Source organism: Macaca fascicularis, chromosome 6, assembly GCF_037993035.2.
Source record: "Macaca fascicularis isolate 582-1 chromosome 6, T2T-MFA8v1.1".
In the NCBI taxonomy this organism is placed as follows: domain Eukaryota; kingdom Metazoa; phylum Chordata; class Mammalia; order Primates; family Cercopithecidae; genus Macaca; species Macaca fascicularis.
The window spans coordinates 76,934,795-76,958,429 of NC_088380.1; the positions used below are offsets into that span (position 1 = coordinate 76,934,795).

At 39.6% G+C, this 23,635-nt stretch overlaps 1 protein-coding gene across 5 annotated transcripts in view; it reads left to right on the top strand.

The window, feature by feature from the left end:
• The window catches only part of FCHO2 (FCH and mu domain containing endocytic adaptor 2), a 136,884-nt gene that overhangs the window by 21,703 nt on the left and 91,546 nt on the right, over window positions 1-23,635 (top strand). For all 5 annotated transcript variants that reach the window (XR_012413727.1, XR_012413728.1, XM_005557127.4 and 2 more), the window contains exons 3-5: window positions 8,152-8,226; window positions 9,224-9,365; window positions 9,459-9,611. Coding sequence is in view for 3 of the 5 variants with exons in the window: in XM_005557127.4 (XP_005557184.2) it covers window positions 8,152-8,226; window positions 9,224-9,365; window positions 9,459-9,611 (370 nt within the window). In the remaining 2 variants the exon portion in view is untranslated. The remainder of the gene's footprint in view (window positions 1-8,151; window positions 8,227-9,223; window positions 9,366-9,458; window positions 9,612-23,635) is intronic.

Consider the following 23,635-nt stretch of genomic DNA (forward strand, 5'->3'; position numbering starts at 1 on the left):
CACTTTGGCTGTTGATACTTGTGTATGCTTCACAAAGTTCCCTTGCTGTGTTTTTCAGTTCCATCAGGTCATTTATGTTCTTCTCTAAACTGGTTATTCTAGTTAGCAGTTCCTCTAACCTTTTTTCAAGGTACTTAGCTTCCTTGCATTGGGTTAGAACATGCTCCCTTAGCTAGGGGAGTTTGTTATTACCCACCTTCTGAAGCCTACTTCTGTCAGTTTGTCAAACTTATTCTCCATCCAGTTTTGTTCTCTTGCTGGTGAGGAGTTGTGGTCCTTTGTGCTTGAAACCCGGGGCCCTGCTAGTTCCCTGCTGGAGCACCCGAGGGAATCTCCTGGTCTGCGGGTTGCGAAGACCATGGGAAAAGTGTAGTATCTGGGCTAGAATGCACCATTCCTCAGAGCACAGTCCCTCATGGCTTCCCTTGGCTAGGGGAGGGAGTTCCTCAATGCTTTGTGCTTCCTGGATGAGGCGATGCCCCGTCCTCCTTCTGCTCGCTCTCCATGGACTGCACCCACTGTTTAACCAACCCCAGTGAGATGAGCTGGGTACCTCACTTGGAAATGCACAAATCACCTGCCTTCTGCATTGATCCCGCTGGGAGCTGCAGACTGGAGCTGTTCCTATTCAGCCATCTTGTCGGCTGCCCCCTTACTGGGTTTTAAGAGTTTTTTGTGTATTTTGGATAACGATCTTTTATCAGATGTGTCATTTGCAAATATTTTCTCACAGTCTGTGGTTTGTTTTCTCATTCTCTTGACATTGTCTTTCAAAGAACAGAAGTATTTAATTTTAAGGAAGTCCAGCATATCCATTATTTATTTCATGGATTTTGCGTTTGGAATACCTTTGGTATTGCAGTGCCTTTAGATATTGTGTCTAAAAAGTCATCACCATAGCCAAGGTCTGGTGTATTGGAGTGCCTTTAGATATTGGAATGCATTTACATATTGTTCTAAAAAGTCATCATCATACCCAATGTTGTCTAGGTTTTCTCCTACGTTGTCTTCTAGGGGTTTTGTAGTTTTATGGTTTACATTTAGGTCTGTAATACATTTTGAGTTAATTTTTGTGAAGGGTGGAAGGTCTGTGTCTGGATCCAATTTATTTTTTTTTGCATGTGAGTGTCCAGTTGTTCCGGTACCATTTATTGAAAATACTATCTTTGTTCCATTGTATTGCATTTGCTCTTTTATCAAAGATCAGTTTAACACATTTGCTCTTTTGTCAGAAATCAGTTTACTGTATTATGTGAGTCTATTTCCGGGCTTTATATTCTGTTCCATTGATATATTTGTCTGTTTTTTGGCCAGTAGCACACTCCTTTGATTTACTGTAGCTATTTTTTTTTTTGAGATGGATTCTCTGTCACCAGGCTGGAGTACAGTGGTGCTGTCTTGGCTCACTGCAACCTCCGCCTCCTGGGTTCAAGTGATTCTCCTGCCTCAGCCTCCCGAGTAGCTGGGACTTAAGGCACATGCCACGACGCCTAGCTAATTTTTGTATTTTTAGTAGAGACGGGGTTTCACCATGTTGGCCAGGATGGTCTCGATCTCTTGACCTCGTGATCCACCTGCCTCAGCCTCCCAAAGTGTTGGGATTACAGGCGTGAGCCACCATGCCTGGCCTTTTTTTTTTTTTTTTTTTAATACTTTTAAGTTCTAGGATACGTGTGCAGAATGTACAGGTTTGTTCCATAGATATACATATGTCATGGTGGTTTGCTTCACCCATCAACCTGCCATCTACATTAGATATTTCTCCTAATGCTGTCCCTCCCCTAGCTTTATTTTTTTTCTTTTTATTTATTTATTTGTTTTTGAGACAGGGTCTCGTTCTGTCTCCCAGGCTGGAGTGCAGTGCAGCCTCCACCCCTTGGGCTCAATCAGTTCTTCTCCTTCAGCCTACTGAATAGTTGGGACTGTACACATATGCCACCATGCCCAGTGTCTTTCAAAGTGACAGTACCTGTTTTTTTTTTGTAGAGACAAGGTTTCACCATGTTGCTGAGGCTGGTCTCAAACTCCTGTGCTCAAATGGTCTGCCCACCTCTGCATCCCAAAGTGCTGGGATTTTACAGGCATGAGCCACTGTTCCCCGCCTGATTTATTGTAGTTTCATAATAAGTCTTGAAGTTGAGGAGTATCAGTCTTCCACCTTTGTTCTGCTCCTTCAGTATTTTGTTGACTCTTCTAGATCTTTTGCTGTTTTCAGATTTTTTTACTATTACCAAGTAATGTTGCCTTGAATAGTTCTGCACATATGTCCTGGTATGCATATATATACATTTATATTGGGTATATACTCTGGAGTGGAATTGTGAGGCCGTAAAGTATATGGATGTTCAACTTGAGTGACTAATACCAAAGAATTTTCCAAGGTGGCTGTATCAGTTTACACCACCTTCCATCCTTGTTTGAGATTTCCAGTTGCTTTATGTTCTTATCAGTTCTTGGTATTGTCAGTCTTTTAATTTTAGCTTTTTTGATAATCGTAGTATCTATCTCATTGTGACCTTAATTTGCATTTCTCTGGTGAGTAATGGGATATGTTTTTCTTTTTCTCTCCTCACAGTGTGTCAATTATGTGAATTATTGAAATTTGGGTGTTAAATCAATTCCCCATTCTTGGTCTAAGCACAATTTGGTGGAGATGTGGTTATTCGTTTTATATGTTAGTGGATAAAATTGCTGCTATTGTGTGTGCAATTTTTACATCTATACTTGTGAGTGAGATTGGCCTGAACATTTTCTTTCTCTAAGTGTCCTTGTTAGGTTTTGGTATCAAAGTTTGTTGGCTTCATAAAGTGAATTGGGGAGTTATCCTATTATTGTATTTTCTGCAAAAATTTTTGCAAGATTATTGTTTTTTCCTTATGTATGTAATAGAATTTTCTGGTAAAGCCATCTGGGCTTGAAATTGTCTTTGTAGGAAGGTTTTAAATTATATGTTTAATTTCTTTAATCATTACAGGACCATTCAGATTTTTTAGTTCTGTGAGTTTGAAAAGTTTTATTTTTCTATGAATGTCTTAATTTTATCCAAACTTTAAGGTTTATTGCCAAAAATTTATTATTATTATTGTTGTTATTTTTGAGACAGGGTCTCACTCTGTCATCCAGGCTGCAGCCTTGACCTCCTGGTCTCAAATGATCCTCCCACCCCAGCCTCCCAAGTAGCTTGGGCTATAGGGATGCACCACCATGCCCAGCTAATTTTTGTATTTTTTTTTTTGTAGAGGTGAGGGTTCACCAGGTTGCCCAGGCTGGTCTGAAATACCTGAACTCAAGCGATCCTTCTGCCTTAGCCTCCCAAAGAGTCGGGATTACAGGCATGAGCTGTTGCACCTGGCCTGATTTCTATGTGTTACACTTGGTTGATATGCCTTTTGAGTCTCTTAATCTATAGCCACCCACCTCCTTACCTTTTGTTGTTGAAGAAACCAGATTATTTGTTCTAATAGGGCCCCATATCCTGGAATATGCTAATTGCATACGTATAGTTTATTAAATATCTTCCTTTATCCCTGAATTTCCTAAAAATTGTCATTTAAATCTAGCAGCATGATCAGATTCTATTCAGTACTTTTCTTTTTTGGACTGAGTCTCACTTTGTCACCCCGGCTGGAGTGCAGTGGCATGATCTTGGCTCACTGCAACCTCCACCTCCCAGGTTCAAGTGATTCTCCTTCCTCTGCCTCCCCCAAGTAGCTGGGATTGCAGGTGCATGCCACCACGCCCATCTAATTTTTGTATTTTTAGTAGAGGCAGGGTTTCACCATGTTGGCCAGGCTGATCTCAGACTCTTGACCTCAGGTGATCCACCCGCCTCAGCCTCCCAAAGTGCTGGGATTACAGGCATTAGCCACCACGCCCGCCTCTAGTATTTTAGAAAAAATACTTCTTAGGTGGTGATGTGTACTTCCACCAGAGGCATATATTATCCAAATATAACTGTTTTGTGATGTTAGTGGCCATTGGTGATGATAACCTAGATCTGTTATTTTATTAAGGATTTGCTTTCATTTATATTTTTGCTGGGTATGGAATTCCAGTTGGTAGATTTTTTTTTAATTAAGTTTTTTTGAAGATCGTTCCATTATCTACAGTTGAGATGTTAGCTATCAGTCTAGTTACTGGTTCTTTGAAGGTAACATTTGGTGGTGGGAAGAGTTTGGTTGCTTTTAAGATATCTTTATTTTGTTCTTTCTCTTTTTAATTTTCAGGAGTTTTTACTATAATGTGACTAGGACCAGATGTAATTGTTTTTAAACAATTTATCCTCTTAAAGTTTGTTGGGCTGCTTGGATCTGTGGTTTGATATCTTTTATCAGTTTTGGAAAATTCCCTGTTATTATTTCCTCAAATATTTTCTCTAACTCATTCTTTCTCTTTACTCATTTATTGGACTTTTCTTGCTTTGTCCTTTACATCTCTTCACATTCTTTTTTGTCTTTCCGAACTTTAATGTTGGATAAATTATTCTCATCTATCTTTTAATTAACTAAATCTCTTTATTTTTTTAATTTTCCTTTTTTTTCCATCTCCCTTTTATGGTATAAATCTCAATATAGGATATCAAATCAGCTGCTAAACCCCATCCAAGGAGTTATTAATTTGGTGGTTGTATTTTCTAGATCTGTAATTTGCTTTTTTTTTTTTTTTCCCCCAAATTTGGTATGCTTTCCTCCACTTCTTAAAATTATTTCCAGTTCTGTACTGAAATTCTTCTTTTGGAGTCTCTACTTGAAGGGCATGGGATTTTTCTATGCTCTCTACCTTTACTGGACCTGAACTCTTTTATTTTTGTCTCCCTTACCCTGTGAGGCTGAGAAAAGCTGTTTCATTTCTCAACTGATCAGTGACCTCTTTTGGATACCCTCCAGGAAGAAGTTGCCCCACATACCTGACTGACTTGTCTGGATACCCTTCTCTTGGATCTTTATTCTTAACTGCCCCTTAAGTTTTCTAATGCTTTTCAGTTACCTTGCCTCCACCCTCAACTTACCATGTTTTCTAAATTTTCCTCAGTGAGAAAAGTTTTTGTGTCAATAATCTGATTCACTATTACAGGTTAAGTATCTCTTATCTGAAATGCTTGGTACCAGAAGTCTTTTAGAATTAGGATTTTTTCAGATTTTGGAGTATTTGCATATATATAACAAGTAATCTTGGGGGTGAGACCCAAGTCTAAACTTGTAATTTGTTTGTTTTCTACACACCATATACTCACAGCCTGAAAGTAATCTTATACAATATTTTAAATATTTATACAATGTTTTAACTATTTTTCTTTTTCTTCTTTTTTTTTTTTTTTTGAGACAGAGTCTTGCTCTGTCACCCAGACTGGAGTGCAGTGGCACGATCTTGGCCCACTGCAACCTCTGCCTCCCAGGTTCACACCATTCTCCTGCCTCAGCCTCCTGAGTAGCTGGGATTACAGGTGTGTGCCACCAAGCCCAGCTAATTTTTTTGTATTTTTAGTAGAGACGGGTTTCACCGTGTTAGCCAGGATGGTCTCCATCTCCTGACCTCATGATCTGCCCACCTCGGCCTCCCAAAGTGCTGAGATTACAGGCGTGAGCCACCACACCCGGCCTATTTTAATAATTTTTCTACATGAAACAAAGTGTTTTTTTTTTTTTTTTTTTTTTTGAGACTGAGTCTCACGCTGTTGCCCAGGCTGGAGTGCAGTGGCGCGATCTCGGCTCACTGCAAGCTCCGCCTCCTGGGTTCACGCCATTCTCCTGCCTCAGCCTCCTGAGTAGCTGGGACTACAGGTGCCCGCCACCGCGCCCGGCTAATTTTTTGTATTTTTAGTAGAGACGGGGTTTCACTGTGGTCTCGATCTCCTGACCTTGTGATCCGCCCGCCTCGGCCTCCCAAAGTGCTGGGATTACAGGCTTGAGCCACCGTGCCCGGCCATGAAACAAAGTTTTGACTGAATTTTGACCATGACCTGTCACGATGTCAGGTGTGGAATTTTCTGCTTTTGGCATCATGTTGGTCATCAAAAAATATATAGATTTTGGAGCATTTCTGATATTTTGATTAGAGATGCTTGCTTGTTTATTTATTTGAGGCAGAGTTTCACTCTTGTTGCCCAGGCTGGAGTGCGGTGGCATGATCTTTTCTCACTGCAGCCTCTGCCTCCTGGATTCAAGCGATTCTTCTGCCTCAGCCTCCCGAGTAGCTGGGATTACAGGCGCCCACCACCATGCCCAGCTAATTTTTGTATTTTTATTAGAGATGGGGTTTCACCATCTTGGCCAGGCTGGTCTTGAACTCCTGACCTCAGGTGATCTGCCGGCCTCAGCCTCCCAAAGTGCTGGGATTACAGGCGTAACCACCGTGCCTGGCTGATGAGGTATGTTTAATCTGTACTGGAAATTGAACCTCTTTACCTTGCTGTTAAACTTACCCATTGATATACTAATAAATATTAACTTTTTTGGATGAACAAAGTATTACTCTTGTAGTAATAGTATTTTAAAATGACAGAAGAGCTTAAAGGAGCAGGAAAGAGTCACAGTACCATCAGTGAGAGGCAGTTACTGTTAATATTTTGTTTTTGTTAGAGAGCTGGTTTTTGTGCAGATTAGGTTGGGGAAGAGTTTGGAGATGAGTTTAGATATTCTGAGTTTGAGGTGGTTCAAATATCTTAGTTATGTTTGGGGTAGTTGGATATTGAACAGATGGGTTAGTGCAAGAGCAGTGTGAAGATCTGGATTTAGAAATTAGAAGCAGAAAGTTAGTTGGACCAATCAAAGTAAATGGAGGGATAATGGTGGTTGTAGAATGTTCCCCTATTAAGGGTAGCACACATTGAGAAGAGCCAGGCGAAAGGTAAAACTGTAAGTTTTGTAGTGTTAAGAAGACTATACAGGCTGGGCGCGGTGGCTCATGCCTGTAATCCCAGCACTTTGGGAGGGCAAGTGGGGCGGATCACAAGGTCAGGAGTTTGAGACCAGCCTGACCAATGTAGTGAAATCCTGTCTCTACTAAAAATACAAAAATTAGCTGGGCATGGTGGCAGGTGCCTGTAGTCCCAGCTACTCGGGAGGCTGAGGCAGGAGAATCACTTGAATCCGGGAGGTGGAGGTTACTGTGAGCCAAGATCGCACCACCGTACTCCAGCCTGGGTGACAGAGCCAGACTCCGTCTCAAAAATAGAACAAAAAGGAGGCCATACAAAATGTATATTCTGTATTTATAGGTGACATGTCTATAGGATAATTTATATCTTTTAGAATTCTGTATTTAATGGCTATGGATGTTTTTTACCACATGCTAAATGGTAGTTATATAAAACATAGTATTCTAGTGTGAAATATTTGCTAATATTTTAGATCTAATCACAAAATAAATTAAGCCATGAATGAAGTTCAGGATTTCAGACTTGATGATTCGTATTTAATTTTGTGCAAATGACTGTCATTAATCTCTTGTTCTATTAAGTGTGCATCACAGTGTTGAAGAATAATAAAACTAAGTACAAGGAAGTATTAAATACAAATGACACACTTATCACAGTGAATCAGCTTACAGAGAAAGAGAGAATACAAGAAGTAGCACTCTTATATTTCCTGTTCAGATAAGCATTGGTACTAAAGATAAAAAGAGTTGTGACTCCATTAAAATTTTTTCTGTGGCTGAGCATGGTGGCTCATGCCTATGATCTCAGCACTTTGGGAGGCCGAGGTGGGAGGATTGCTTGAGCCCTGGAATTCCAGATCAACCTGGGCAACATAGCGAGACCCCATCTCTACAAAAAAATACAAAAATTAGCTGGGTGTTGTGGGGCATGCTTGTAGTGCCAGCTACTCAGGAGGCTGAGGTGGGAGGATTGCTTAAGCCTAGGAGGTCAAGGCTGCGGTGAGCTATGATCATACCACTATACTCCAGCCTGAGTGACAGAGCAAGACTCTGTCTCAAAAAAATTTGTGTGTGTGATATAAATTATTTTAGTTCTGTACCAGAAAGAACAGTTAAAGATAGGCCAGCAATTCATGACTACATATATGTACTTATTTTTAACATGTCATTTTTGAGGTATCTTTTTGTTTTTGCATTTTTAATTGTATTTTGATAACTTTGCTGTTTTTGGTCACTAAACAAGAGATATTATGATGTGGATATTTGATTTAACAGAGCTACCATAGAGGAGGCATACTCCAGGTCAATGACAAAACTAGCAAAATCTGCAAGCAATTATTCACAACTTGGGTGAGTTAATTTCTTCCTCTTTTTCAATGTTCACTTAGGCAAAGTTCTTGAGGATTCTAGGTTCCTATTGAGGACATAACAGTTCAAAAGCATAGTAAAATATATGCTTATTTTAAAAGTATCTGTGAATATTAATATATTCTTCACTTGATAGAAAATATAATTGAACTTGCCGAATCAGTCAATGTAGTCAAAAGTAATCAAAAGTAAATGAAATTTATTTTTTCCCTTTTTAAAAACTACTTAGTCATTCAATAGTGTTTGAGGTTATAAATATTATCTTATGCACATGCAGTGTATTTATTCTGGTTGGCTGTTAAGTTCATTTAAATTCTGAGGTAGTTTAACAGTGATCTTTAAAAACTCACTTAAGATAAACTTTATTGAAATGATTAAGATGCATTAAAAATGTCTCCTGTGATTTTATAGACGGTCATTAGATCTTCCTTTAAAAAATTTGTATTAAAAAATGTGTTCCTTGAAAAATGAAAATACTACATTTAAAATGAGATGTGCTCATTGCCATAACAATTATGGAAAGAATAATTATCTAAAAATTGGACTTTTGAGTGTTTAAATTCACAGAAACTTTATTTTTGATGAAGCATTTTAAATAGAATACTAAATTGAAGTTTGATAACAGTTAAATTTTAACAATAGACAGTGATAGGCTTCTGATACAAGTTTAAACAACTAAATCAACTCAGAAATTAATATAATTAAGAGGAGTAAGAGTTGTGATAGTGTAATTAACCCATTTTTATATCCCTGAGGTCCAAAAATATAACCAATGATAAAAATAACCAATTTTAAATAACCAGTGATAAAAAAATTCAAGGTCAGTCCGTCAATCATTTTATTCAGTATTTAAGTTTCATCTTTTGCCCAAATAAGGTTGCCGTATATACCACTATTGTTTCCATTGGTTCCTTGTTAGAACCGTAATTTTTTTTTTTTTACTTTTAATAAGTTATTCCCATATTTTTTATTTTCTTAGAACATTTGCACCAGTATGGGATGTATTCAAAACATCTACAGAGAAATTAGCAAATTGTCACTTGGATCTTGTTAGAAAATTGCAAGAATTAATAAAGGAAGTTCAGAAGTATGGAGAAGAACAAGTAAAATCTCATAAAAAGGTATCAGTTTTTTTTCTTGTTAAAGAATTGATTGGTCAGATATTGAATACTTTACAGTTCAGTCATTTTGATGAATCGTTTCATACTAAACAGACTAAAGAAGAAGTTGCAGGAACTCTGGAAGCTGTCCAAACCATTCAGAGCATAACTCAGGCCCTCCAGAAATCCAAGGAAAATTACAATGCCAAGTGTGTAGAACAGGAGCGTTTGAAAAAAGAAGGAGCTACACAAAGAGAAATAGAAAAGGTAATCATGATAAAATAACGTATCTGTGGTTTCAAAGCACCTTGACATACAAAATTGCATTTAATATTTAGATCAAACTCAAAATTATCTCATTTTAAAGTGAAGACACTGTGCCTTACAGTCCTAGTGATTTACCCAAGTAAAACACAAGATTTGTCAAGTATGTTGTCTGTGGTCAATAGGTTAGCAAGCACATAAAAAACAATGATTGATTTGAGACGGTGTTTTGCTCTCGTTGCCTCGGCTGGAGTGCAGTGGCACAGTCTTGGCTCACTGCAGCCTCTGACTCCTGGGTTCAAGTGATTTCCCTGCATCAGCCTCCCAAGTAGCTGGGATTACAGGCGCATGACACCACATCCGGTTAGTTTTGTATTTTTAGTAGAGATGGGGTTTCACCATGTTGGTCAGGCTGGTCTCGAACTCCTGACCTCAGGTGATCCGCCCGCCTTGGCCTCCCGAAGTGCTGGGATTACAGGCATGAACAACCACACCCAAACAAAAAAACAATGATTTTTAAAATGTTAGTGACACATTTTCAGGATATTTTTGTAGTAATATAATTGATGGGGTAATTACTTTGTGTAAAATTTAACCATGAGGTAAAATTGTTTTGAAACAAGATTTTGGTATATTTAGAAAGATATAGGTACTTGCACATAATCTTTAAACTTGTGTTGTGGTGATTTATTGCTGACTTTGAGCACATTTATGTAGCATTGTGGTAAACCACAACCTTTTCTTCCATTTATGTTTTAATGGAAAGTGGCTTTTTTTTTTTCTCCTTTCAAAACAGTTTAACCATTTACTTATTTGATGTGGTATATCTCACTTAAGAATGAGCCATGTGGAGCAATAATTTTGAAAGCTTTGTAAAACGTTTGAAATATCCGGTAAAAAAAGAAAACCAAAGTGTACCAATAGTATGATTATGACTGTAAAAGAGCTGTGTATTTATATACTTTTACATGTTTAAATGCACAGATACTTTATTTTTGATGAAGCTGTTAAATGGAATAATAGTTTTACGTTGAAGTTTGATAATAGAGTTAATTTTTAACAATAGATGGTGATAGAAAGCCTTCTGTTACAAGTCTGAGTAACCAAATCAACTCAGAAATTAATATCATATAATTAAGAGGGGCTGTTAAAGACTTGTGATAATGTAATTAATCCATTTCTATATACCTGAGGTCCAAAATATTTCAAACAACTAACCAATGAAATATGATATATGACTATACATGGGCAAAAAACTAGAAGGGAATATGGAAAAATGAAAATAGGTGATTTAGAATTTGGAGCAATAAGGCACATGATCTCAGGACCTTCTGGGGACTGTGTCACAGATGAAAAAAATGAATTTGGAGCAATATATTGTTTATAATAAATAAAAATTTGATTTGTATAGTAAAAATTGGGAGGGGTAAAAATGAGACACAGTAAATTCATGGTTTGAAAACACCCTCTGCTTCAGACATAGCAATTATGAATAAAATATAAAAAGGGACAACAAAATAACAGGGTCCAAAAAGAATAATATTTTATCTCTGTGGACCAGAATAGAAGAGAAATCCAAAATGGCACGTAGAGATTGATTATGCAAGCTGTTGAACTCAGAAGTCCTAAAGTGGGCAGTGGAATTTGGCTCTTATGTGGCAAAAGGGACTAAAAGCTCCCCTCTTGGGATGAGGTACAAAGAGCCTGACTCATTGCGTAAAACTATAGATAGGGAGAAAACAAGGCTCTTGGGTTGCTGACAAGAACTAAAGCCTTATTGGAAGTTGGGGATTTAGGGACACAGATACAGACACACAATCCTGACTTGAAATCAAGCCAAAGAACCATTTCATGACGATTTTGGCCATATCTACAATATTCTTGCAGGGAAGTAATTAAAAACTACTTTCATAAGACTGAAATGAAATTGGGGCCTTGGAGGGGTGGCAGGAGATAACCTGAAAACTGCTTGGGGATGGGTGAGCATAAAGTGTAAAGCATAACACAATTCTAGGAGGTACTGTTTATGTTTTATTCTATGAATGTTCAGCAGTACTGATGGAGGGAGAGAGAGAAGAGAAAAGAGGGCAAAATCCAAAAAAACTCTTCTGAATGAGCAAACAACCAAAATTGTAGCGCACATCTAAGAAATCTAATACTAGAGCAACCAATAAATTCAATAATTGGAATAAGAATTTACTCCAGATGAAATTTAAATTTATTAAAAAATGAACAAAAATGATATGTCTTGAGGATGTTCAAATAAACATAAACTTACATTAAAGAAGATTAAGAAATTAAACGTAATGAAACAATCTACTAGATAGAAAAAAACCCAGCTAATTAGAAAACTTAGAAAAGAAAAATATGGTTATTGAGCTTTTTAAAAAGCAATAGAGAAAAGAAACTTTAGACTTGATAGAGTCAAAGAATGAGTTTTGAAGATAGTATGGAAGGACCTTACCCAGAGCATAGTAGGAGAAGCAAACGTTACCAACATTCATCTAATACTAATTTCAGAAGGAAAAAAAATGGAGGAGATGGAGGGACAAGTAATATTTGAAGAGTTAACAGCTCAAAATGTTTCAGAATTGAAGAAATTCAAGAGCCCTCATATTGAAAGTACATTGTAGGTATTAAGTAGGTTAAATAAATTCAGACCTAGGCCTCAGAGAAAAAGAAAATGGAGGTATTTTTTTTTTCCTCATATGAAATCAGAATGCATTTTCAGTTCATGGTATTGTATAGTCATGGTTGATAAGATAGCATTTATGGTGTAGTTTAATTGCCTGTGCAAACTTCGTTGCATAATTGGACAGCTACAATGCTTTGATATTTCAGTTAACAGACCATTTAAGGACCATTTGAGGAAGTAATGGCTTTGATTATAGTCTGAAAATCTTTTAGTGACACTTTTGGTAAGATCAAGTGCTTGGAAGAAAATCTGAAGATAATAATGGAGCACTTTAAAGAAATGGTCTGTCAACTGACAAAAACAAGCAATGGGGAAAGGATTCCCTATTCAATAAATGGTTCTGGGATAGCTGGCTATGCAGAAAATTGAAACTGGACCCCTTTTTTACGCCATATACAAAAATCATCTGCAGATGGATTAAAGACTTAAATGTAAATGTAAAACTCAACACTATAAAAACTCTGGAAGACAATCAAGGCAGTACCATTCTGGACATAGGAACGGGCAAAGATTTCATGACAGAGACACCAAAAGCAATTGCGACAAAAGCAAAAATTGACAAATAGGATCTGATTAAATGTAACGGTTTCTGCACAGCAAAAGAAACTATCAAAAGAGCAAATAGCGTGTAGAATGGGAGAAAATGTTTGCAAACTACGCATCTGACAAAGGTCTAATATCCAGCATCTGTAAGGAACTTAAATTTACAAAACAACCCTATTAGAAAGTGGGCAAAGGACATGAACAGAAACTTCTCAGAAGAAGACATACATGCAGCCAACAAGCATATGAAAAAAGCTCGACATCACTGATGATCAGAGAAATGCAAATCAAAACCACAATGAGATACCATCTCACACTAGTCAGAATGACTATTATTAAAAAGTCAAATAAGAGATGCTGGCAAGGTTGTGGAGAAAAGGGAATGCTTACACTGTTGGTGGGAGTGTAAATTAATTCAGCCATTGTGGAAAGCAGTGTCTGGCGATTCTTCAAAGAGGTAAAAACAGAACTACCATTCACGCCAGCAATCCCATTACTGGATATATCCCCAAAGGAATATAAATCATTGTACCATAAAGACACATGCATGTGAATATTAATTGCAGCACTATTCACAATATCTAAATGCCAATCAGTGACATTTGATAAAACATGGTGCATATTCACTGTGGAATACTATGCAGCCATAAAAAATAATGAGATTATGTCTTTTGTGGGAACATGGATGGAGCTGGAGCCCATTATTTTTAGCAAACTAATGCAGGAACAGAAAACCAAATATTGCATGTTCTCACTTATAAGTGGGAGCTAAACAATGAGAACACATAGAAAGAGAGGAACAACAGACACTGGGACCTACCGGAGGGGAAAGGGTGGGAAAAAGGAGAGGATCAGAAAAAAATACCTATCAGTTACTGTGCTTATTACCTGGATGACGCATAAGCTGTGCACCACACCCCCGTGACACACAGTTTACCTGTATAATGAAAGTTCATATGTTCCCCTGACCTAAAATAAAAGTTAAAAAAAGGAAATGCTTTGTCAGTAAAGAGAAAACTCAAAATAATTTGAAAGAAATAATCATAATACATGTAAATGTATTAGACTCCTGGCGTGGTTTGTTTTCTGTTGCTTATGACAGAATACCTGAAACTGGGTAATTTTTTTTTTTTTTTTTTTTTTTGAGACAGAGTCTCACTCTGTCACCCAGGCTAGGGTGCAGTAGTGGCGTCTCAGCTCACTGCAACCTCCAACTCCCGAGTTCAAGCAGTTCTGGTGACTCAGCCTCCCGAGTAGCTGGGATTACAGTTGTGTGCCACTTCGCCTGGCTAATCTTTGTGTTTGTAGTAGAGATGGGGTTTCACCATGTTGGCCAGGCTGGTCTTGAACTCCTGACCTCAAGTTATCTGCCCGCCTTGGCCTCCCAAAGTGCTGTGAGCCACCATGTCTGGCTTGAAACTGGATAATTTATAAAGAAAGGAATTTATTTTTTGCAGTTATGGAGGATGAGAAGGACGTCCAAGGTTGAGGGGCTACATCTAATGAGGGCCTTCTTGCTGGTGGGGAGTCTGCTGAATTCTTAGAAGGTGCAGGACCTCATATGAGGGGACTGAGTGTGTTTAGGTCTCTCTTCCACTCCTTATAAAGCTGTCAGTCCTATTCCCATGATAATCCATTGATTCATGAACCCATTAATCCATTAATAGATTATTTATGAGGGCAGAGCCCTCATGACCGAATCAGCTATTAAAGGCCCCACCTCTCAGTACCGCCACATTGGGGATTAAGTTTCATAAACATTCAAACCATAGCAGCTCCTCTAATCATAGATCAATTGTCAAATTGAAAAAAAAATCCTGTTGGCCAGATGTGGTGGCTCACACCTGTAATCCCAGCACTTTGGGAGGCCAAGGCGGGCAGATCACCTGAGGTCAGGAATTCGAGACTAACCTGACCAACAGGGCGAAACCCCTTCTCTGCTAAAAAGACAAAAATTAGCCAGGCGCGGTGGCGGGCGCTTGTAATCCCAGCTACTCGGGAGGCTAAGGCAGAAAAATCGCTTGAACTTGGGAGGCGGCGGTTGCTGTGAGCCAAGATCACACCACTGTACTCCAGCCTGGGCAACAAGAGTGAAACTCTGTCTCAAAAAAACAAAACAAAACAAAACAAAATTCCTGTATGTATTTCATATAATGGGACACAATACAGTAGTTTAAATAAATATTACTCTTGCACAGAAAAGGGGAAAGAATAGATTGAGTCTTGAAGCTAGGTGATGGATTCACGTTAAAAAAGAATGACATGTATTACCGTGAGTAAATGTAAAAGGCATAATGAACAAGAAAAAGTTTCAAAAGGATTTGTAGAATTTGATGCCTTTTACATAACCTTTAATTCTCTGTAAAGAAAAAAAAGCTATTGACTCTGCTTTCCCTCCTCCCTTCCCCCTTCATCCTTGCTCCCTCCCCTACTGTCCCCTCCCCCAATTATCCTTCCCCTTCCCTTCTGGTCTCTGAGGACCCAATCCTAGCCCGAGGTGTCTTGGCCCGCAACTTTCCGGAAGCCGTCGGTGCGGCTCCCAGCCCACGTGGGCCCCCTCAGGCTGCTCATGCCTGTCCGCCAGCTCCCGGTTCCGCTGGGCTTTCCAAAACCTCGCTGGGCTTTCCAAAACCTCGCCAGGGGTCACTTTCTGAGCCGCTTGCTCCATGCCCCTCTCTGCAGCCTCTCCTGCCACTCAGGGCTGCCGTTCCCCCTCCCGGCGACGGGGAGCTGACGGAGCTGTGCCGCGGGGGGGCCCCCCGGGGCCGGTGGTGCCCGCAGTGCCAGGGTCATCAGGATGATGCTGGTGTCTGCTGGGGCTGCGCACTTTCGTGGCCTTCGCCAACAAGCTCTGGAGCTTCTCCACCCTTTTGTGGTGGCAGATCTGCACGGTAATTCAGCAGCAAACTGTTCGATATGATATCCTCCCCTTATCTTCTTGTCCCGGAATCGGTTAGGTGAAGAGGAATATCCTCGTGCTGGATCCGGATGAGACGCTTATTCACTCCCACCATGCTGGGGTCCTGAGGCTCACAGTGCGGCGTGGAACGCCTCCTGACTTCATCCTCAAGGTGGTAATAGACAAACATCCTGTGCGTTTTTTTGTACATTAAAGGCCCCATGTGGATTTCTTCTTGGAAGTGGTGAGCCAGCGGTGGGAGCTGGTGGTCTTTATAGCAAGCATGGAGATCTATGGCTCTGTTGTGGCAGATTAACTGGACAATTAGCAGAAGTATTCTTAAGAGGAGATACTACAGACAGCACTGCACTTTGGAGTTGGGCAGCTACATCAAGCACCTCTCTGTGGTCCACAGTGACCTCTCCAGCACTGTGATCCTGGATAACTCCCCAGCGGCTTACAGGAGCCATCCAGACAAGGCCATCACCATCATATCCTGGTTCAGTGACCCCAGTGACAACCCTTTTCAACCTGCTCCCAATGCTGGATGCCCTCAGGTTCACCGTTGATGTTCGTTCGGTGCTGAGCCGCAACCTTCACCAGTATAGGCTCTGGTGACAGCTGCTCCCCCTTCACCAGAGTTAGAGTTGGGTGGAAGGGGAGGGCAAGCCCTTGGGATGCTGTTTGATGCCCTATCCAATGTGAGGACTGCCTGGGCAGGGTTTGCCCCTCCTACGCCTCTCTGCCCTGGAAGCCCTACACTCCACTTGGAGTCTGGATGGATGCATGGGCCTGGGGCCCTGAAGCAGCCTCACTCTAACTTTGTGTTCACACTCCATGTGTAAATGGAGTTCAGGCTGGGAGACAGGTGGAGGCCTAGGAGAACTAAAACAATGTTTGTGGTGGAGAGGCAGGACTGGCCAGAGCCACAGATAGACGGTGATCCAGGAGGCTCAAAGAGAAGCCAAGTCAACTTTGTTATGATTTGATTTTTTTTCCTGAACTCTTGTACAAAATTGAAAAAAAAATGCTCTTTATATACAAGTAAAGTATTAGGGACATGTATGGGGACAGTAAACAATAAGCACATGATGGAAATTACCTGTGGGGAGAAAGTAAGGGGAATGGGGCTGGAGCTGACCATATTCAAAATAAAATAATTACTTTAAAAAATGTAAGTCACAGGAGCAGTTTACTCTTAGTAGATACTATAACATTCATGCCCAACAGTGAATTAGTATGGGTTTCATATTGTTAATGCAAATGTCTGTAATCTAAATTAGTTAAAACTTTCCAGAGGGTTAAAGTACTGTTCTCTTTTGTGAACCCCAGTGGGCTTACCATAGTACTTAATATGCCGTGACCACTCAAAAAATATATGGTGACTAGAGATTACACATAAATAAATGATTCTGAGTCTTTTCATATAAACCAAAACAAGTTTAATGTAATGATTTAGATGCAATTAAAGGACTTTTTTTTTCTAGAGATGAGGTCTCATTGTGTCACCCAGGCTGGAGTGCAGTGGCGGTATGATCATAGCTTACTGCAGCCTGGAACTGCTGAGCTCAGGCGATCACCTCACTGTCTCAGCCTCTCGAATAGCTGGGATCACAGGTGTGAATCATCAGGCCCAGCTCATGATTTCTTTTTTATTAAAATATTGAGCAGGAGTGGAGCATGTAGTTGTGTCCAAGGGTCGTGAGTTGGCTAAAATTCACCCTGTGCTTCACAGGGATGGACTTTGGTGGGATGGACTACTCAGAGGAAGGGGTGCTTTTTTCTAATTGGTCTCCTCAGAGATGGCATCTCTGCTTGTGATATTAGATATTGTTAGTGGGTTCTCTGCTTTGTAATATATTTTGATCCAAGTCAGTTATTTTGGCCTATCATAAGGTTTTTATTAACATGAATGTAGATTGTTTTAAAAGTCATAGATCTTTGAATAATTTTTTTGTGACAATATAAATACTATAGCTGTTATAACATAATTTGGTTATCATCTCATTCACTCATTCACAGGCTTTTTTTTTTTTTTTAAGATGGAGTCTCACTCTGTTACCCAGGCTTGAGTGCAGTGGCACGATCTTGGCTCACTGCAATCTCTGCCTCCTGGATTCAAGCGATTCTCCTGCCTCAGCCTCCCAAGTACCTGGGATTACAGGCATGCGTCACCATGCCCAGCTAATTTTTGTGTTTTTAGTAGAGATGGGATTTCACTGTGTTGGGCAGCCTGATCTTGAACTCCTGATCTCAGGTGATCCGCTGGCCTCAGCCTCCCAAAGTGCTGGGATCACTGGTGTGAGCCACCACACCTGGCCACAAGCCTTTATTTTTATAAAACACCACTTAGTAGGTACCTTTGTGGACTATTGACTAAGTACTTATTTTATATGTGTATACTGGCTTCATGGATTGTACTATAAAAGTCATAGGCACTTAAAGTGTTTTTAGTAGTATATTAATAAATTTATAATGCTAAGGAAATGAACAAAACTTAGATTTGTTTTATTATCATAGGTAGTGTATTAAAGCCACTCTTGCTTATGAGAAGAAAGTAGCTATTACTTTTAAAGCACAGTTTCCTCTTAAGAACAAATGCTGCAACTTCCCTTTTATTTTAATTAATTAGTGAATTAATTAACTAGTGAATTAATTTTTCAAGACAGGGTCTCTCTCTGTTTTCCAGGCTGGAGTGCAGTGGCACAATCACGGCTTACTGTAACCTTGAACTCCCAGACTTGAGCAGTCCTTCCACCTCAGCTTCCAGAGTGGCTGGGACTACAGGCATGTGCCACCATGCACAGCCAATAAAAAAAAAAAAAAAGATTTGTAGGCCAGGCATGGCGGCTCATGCCTGTAATCCCAGCACTTTGGGAGGCCGAGGCAGGTAGATTACCTGATGTCAGCAGTTCAAGACCAGCCTGGCCAACATAGTGAAACCCCGTCTCTACTAAAATACAAAATTAGCCGGGTGGGTGGTGGATGCCTGTAATCCCAGCTACTTAGGAGGTTGAGGCAGGAGAATCTCTTGAACCGGGGAGGTGGTGGTTGCAGTGAGCCAAGATTGCGCCACTACACTCCAGCCTGGGCAACAAGAGTGAAACTCGGTCTCAAAAAAAAGGCTGGGGGCAGTGCCTCACGCCTGTAATCCCAGCACTTTGGGAGGCCGAAGCAGGCAGATCTCCTGAGGTCGGGACTTTGAGACCAGCCTGACCAACATGGTGAAACCCCGTCTCTGCTAAAAATACAAAATTAGTCAGGCGTGGTGGTACATGCCTGTAATCCCAGCTACTTGGGAGGCTAAGGCAGGAGAATCTCTTGAACCTGGGAGGCAGAGGTTGTGGTGAGCCGAGATCATGCCATTGGACTCCAGCCTGGGCAACAAGAGTGAAACTCCATCTCAATAATAATAATAATAAAATTGTAGACACAAGGTCTCGTGTTGCACAAGCTAGTCTCAAAATCCTACTCTCAAGCCATCCTCCTGCTTTGGCCTCCCAAAGTGGTGAGATTACAGGCATGAGCCACCACACCTGGCCCAACTTCGCTTTTAATAATGACTTTACAAAAGTTGTCACTTTTTTTTTTTTTTTGAGACGGAGTCTCACTCTGTTGCCCAGGCTGGAGTGCAATGGCCGGATCTCAGCTCACTGCAAGCTCCGCCTCCCGGGTTCACGCCATTCTCCTGCCTCAGCCTCCTGAGCAGCTGGGACTACAGGCGCCCGCCACCTCGCCCGGCTAGTTTTTTTGTATTTTTTAGTAGAGGCGGGGTTTCACTGGGTTAGCCAGGATGGTCTCGGTCTCCTGACCTCGTGATCCGCCCGTCTCGGCCTCCCAAAGTGCTGGGATTACGGGCTTGAGCCACCGCGCCCGGCCAAGTTGTCACTTTTTTATGATGAGGCCATTCACTTTCTATAATTCTACCCTAAGAATTTATAGCATTACTAACTAAGCATGATATGTTATTTAGAAAGTTGTTTTGACTTAATAATTTAGTATTGTGTAGCTGTTTCTTATGAAAGATGTGTCTTGCTTTCAAAAAATATACATGTTTCTGGTGGGACATGGTGGCTCATGCCTGTAATCCCAGTGCTTTGGGAGGCCAGGGTGGAGGGATCACTTGAGGCTGAGAGTTTGAGACCAACTTGGGCAACATAGTGAGACCCCATCTCTACAAAAGGTTTTTTAAAAAATTAGTCAGTGTGAGATTGCGCCATTGCACTCCAGCCCAGGCCTACAACAGCAAGACTGGTGGTGCATACCTGTTGACCTAACTACTCAGGAGGCTGAGGCAGGAGGAGGATTGCTTGAGTCCAGGAGGTTGAGGCTGCAGTGAGCCATGATTGCACCACTGCACTCCAGCCCAGATGACAGAGTGAGATCCTGTCTCCAAAAAAAAAAAAAAGAAAACAAATTGATTTATTAGTGCTTCTTTTGTCAGTTTTCTAAGATGCTTCTCTATTTCTTTTTTCTTTCTTTTTTTTTTTATCCCTATCATCTTGTATTAAAGATGCTTCTTAAAGTTGATTTGTAATTTCCTTAAGATTCTGTCTCTGGCATATCAATTTTACCTTTCAAGAGTGAGAGCTAAGCTGGGCATGGTGGCTTATGCCGGTAATCCCAGCACTTTGGGAGGCCAAGGCAGGAGCCCAGGAGTTCAAAACCAGCCTGGGCAACAGTGAGATCCATCTCTACAAAAAAGAAAAAAAATTAGCCAGGCATAGTGGCATGTGCCTATGGTCCTAGGTACTTGGAAGGCTGAGGTACTTGAGCCCAGTAGTTTGAGGCTACACTCTAGCCTGGGTGACACAGTGATACCCTGTCTCAAAAAAAAAAAAAAAGAAAGAAAGAAAAGAAAAAAAAAAAAGCTGATTGAAAAAATATGTTAGAACTTAAAAAGAGGACCTTCTTTCTTCATACTTTCAAATAAGAAATAAAATTTTATAATTTCCTGATATCAGAGGGTATGCTTCATAAAACTTCTTTGTTTAGAATTTTGATTTAGATCCAGCTGTTAACCTTTGAGATAAAGATAATAGTTTTCTAGCCAGAAGTAGTGAACAAATAAGTGCTGAATGTATAGACCAGGATTTATGAAAATATGCTGGTGTAAAAGCCTTAATAGTTTTATCCCTCTTGACTCAGTAGAGATTTGAGTAGCAAAATTAGTTAGAATTCTAGAGACTACTTGAGTATAGGAAGATGAAATTATTCAGGATCTTACCTCCATCTCTTAAAGGCCTATAATGCTTGATGCATAGTGTTATAAAATAATTACTTTGTTTATACTTTAGAAATACATGTCTTTTATAGGTAGTAATGTTCCTCCATGTAGTCATCCTTTATTTCCATTAGGTTATAAATTTCTTGTTAGTGAGAACCTATCATTGTATTGTCCATAACACAGCATATATATTTACTTGGAAAATAATCATAGCAAAATATTATTTGAATTCTTCCACTTCATTAATATAATAAAATTAGTTTGAGTTTCTTTTAGCTATAGGCTTTAGAATAGATGCTTACTTTTTAAAATGACTTATTCAGATATTTTTCTGATTTGCTGTTATATTATGAAGTGATACTTTGCATGCAACAGTAAATAAATGTTTAGTTCCTAGCCTATCACCGTGCTGGAAACTATTGAAGTTATTAAAGGCTAAATATACGTTATTGTTTCTGTCTTTAAGAAGCTTTGTTTTTCTTGGAGAGCCAAGGTATATTAAATAGTACAGAACAAGAAGTTAGAGAGAGGGTTGAATGGTAAGTTGAGAAGGTGTGGTATCTTATTTTGTACACAATCTATCAAAAGAAAACCTGCTAGGTGTTTGTCTCAAAAGAAATTGCTATTAAAAGAAATTTATTTTTTATAAAGTAATTTATTTCACACAGTCTTTCCCATTATATATTTTTTTAATGGTATTTGTTTTTTTGTTTTTTGAGTCAGGGTCTCTGTTGTTCAGGCTGGAGTGTGGTGGTGCTATCATAGCTCACTGCAGCCTTGAACTCTTGGGCTCAAGTGATTCTGCCTCAGCTTCTTGAGTAGCTGGGACCACAGGTGTGTGCCACTGTACCTGGATAATTTATTTTATTTTATTTTATTTTTGGAGAATGGGGTCTCACTCTATTGCCCAGCAGGTTTCGAACTCCTGGGCTCAAGCTATTCTCCGCCTCTGCCTTCCTAAGAGCTCGGGTTACAGGCATGAGCCACTGCACCTGGCTTACTTTTTAAAATTTTTTACTGTATTTTATTTTTTAGTTTTTAAAATTTTTGTGGAGACAGGGTCTTACTTTGTTGCCCAGTCTGATCTTGAACTCCTAGCCTCAAGTGATTCCTCCTGCCTTGGTCTCCCAGAGTGCTGGGATTATAGGCATGTGCCACCATGCCCGCCCAGTAAATTACTTTTAAAAGTATAGGCACAGTCATTATAATTAGGTATTTTTGGAATTTTCCAATTTTATGGGTCTCCTTTTGACTTGTAAATATCTCTATTAGGAATGATTACAACTTGTCTTTATCAACAGCTGGCATATAAATTATTAAGCAATAATTTAATGAGCAGCAGAGAAAAAGAAAAAAGTAGGTATCAGGATGAGGTATTAGGAACAAGCAAAGAAGGGGCTTTCAGTAAGGTTACATCATTTTGCTAGGCTGTGTCATTAAAAATCACTCTGAGTCCCAGTACAGTGGCTCATGCCTGTGATCCCAGCGCTTTGGGAGGCCTAGGTGGGTGGATCATTTGAGGTCAGGAGTTCGAGATCAGCTTGGCCAACATGGTGAGTGAGACCCCATCTCTACTAAAAATACAAAAATTAGCTGGGCGTGGTGGCTTGCACCTGTAATTCCAGCTACTTGGGAGACTGAGGCAGGAGAAGCGCTTGAATCCAGGAGGCGGAGGTTGCAGTGAGCCAAGATTGCACCATTGCACTCCAGCCCGGGCCACAGAATGAGACTCCATCTCAAAAAAAAAAAAAAAAAAAAAAAAATCACTCTGAAGACTATAGGTTGTTTAATTGCTCTTATACTTACTGAAAATACAGGTATTAGAAGAACAAACTTAAATTTATTTGCATAAAAAAATCCAAAAGGAAACCCGGATTAAGCATGCCATTGTAATTGTTTTTAAAATAAATTCTAGCAAACTTGGTTATCTGAGTTTCTTGCGAGGGTACTCGGTAAACTCTGTCCATTTCATTTAGCTGTTATGTATTTGAACAGGGGCAGGATATTAGAGGATTCCAGTATAGTAACTGGTATAAAATAATGTCAGCTGTGTGAAACTGGGAAAAGAGTAAAACAAAAATCTATAGGAGCAAACTGGAAAATTGTTACAGGTTTTAGTCACTTTCACTAGGGATAGACAGCTCAGTACACTCAGTAACTCGGTTATATCTTTATATAACAGCAAAATATGATGATATGTTTTCTTGATGACATTTCTTGTTAGAAACCATAATAAAAGCAGGTACTATTTATTTTTAAATTTAACTGTATGCCAGACCCTGTTCCAAGAATTGTATATAACTACATTTCATTACTATCACAACTTGGAAAAAAAAGGTGATATTGTTCCCTTTTTAGGAATGAGAGAACTGTATAAATTTCTAAGACAAGGTCAGGTGGGTAGTACAGTGCTGAGGTTTCACTTTCCTTGGTTTCAGTTACCCACTGTCCAATACAGTAGAATATTTAGAGAGAGACCATATTCGCATGATGTTATTACAGTATGTTGTTATAATTGTTATATTATTATTAATCTCTTACTGTGCCTAATTTATAAATGAAACTTTATCATAGTTATGTATGTACAGGAAAAAAATGGTATATAATATAGAGTCTGTACCATCCACGGCTTCAGACATCCACTGGGATCTTGGAATGTATTC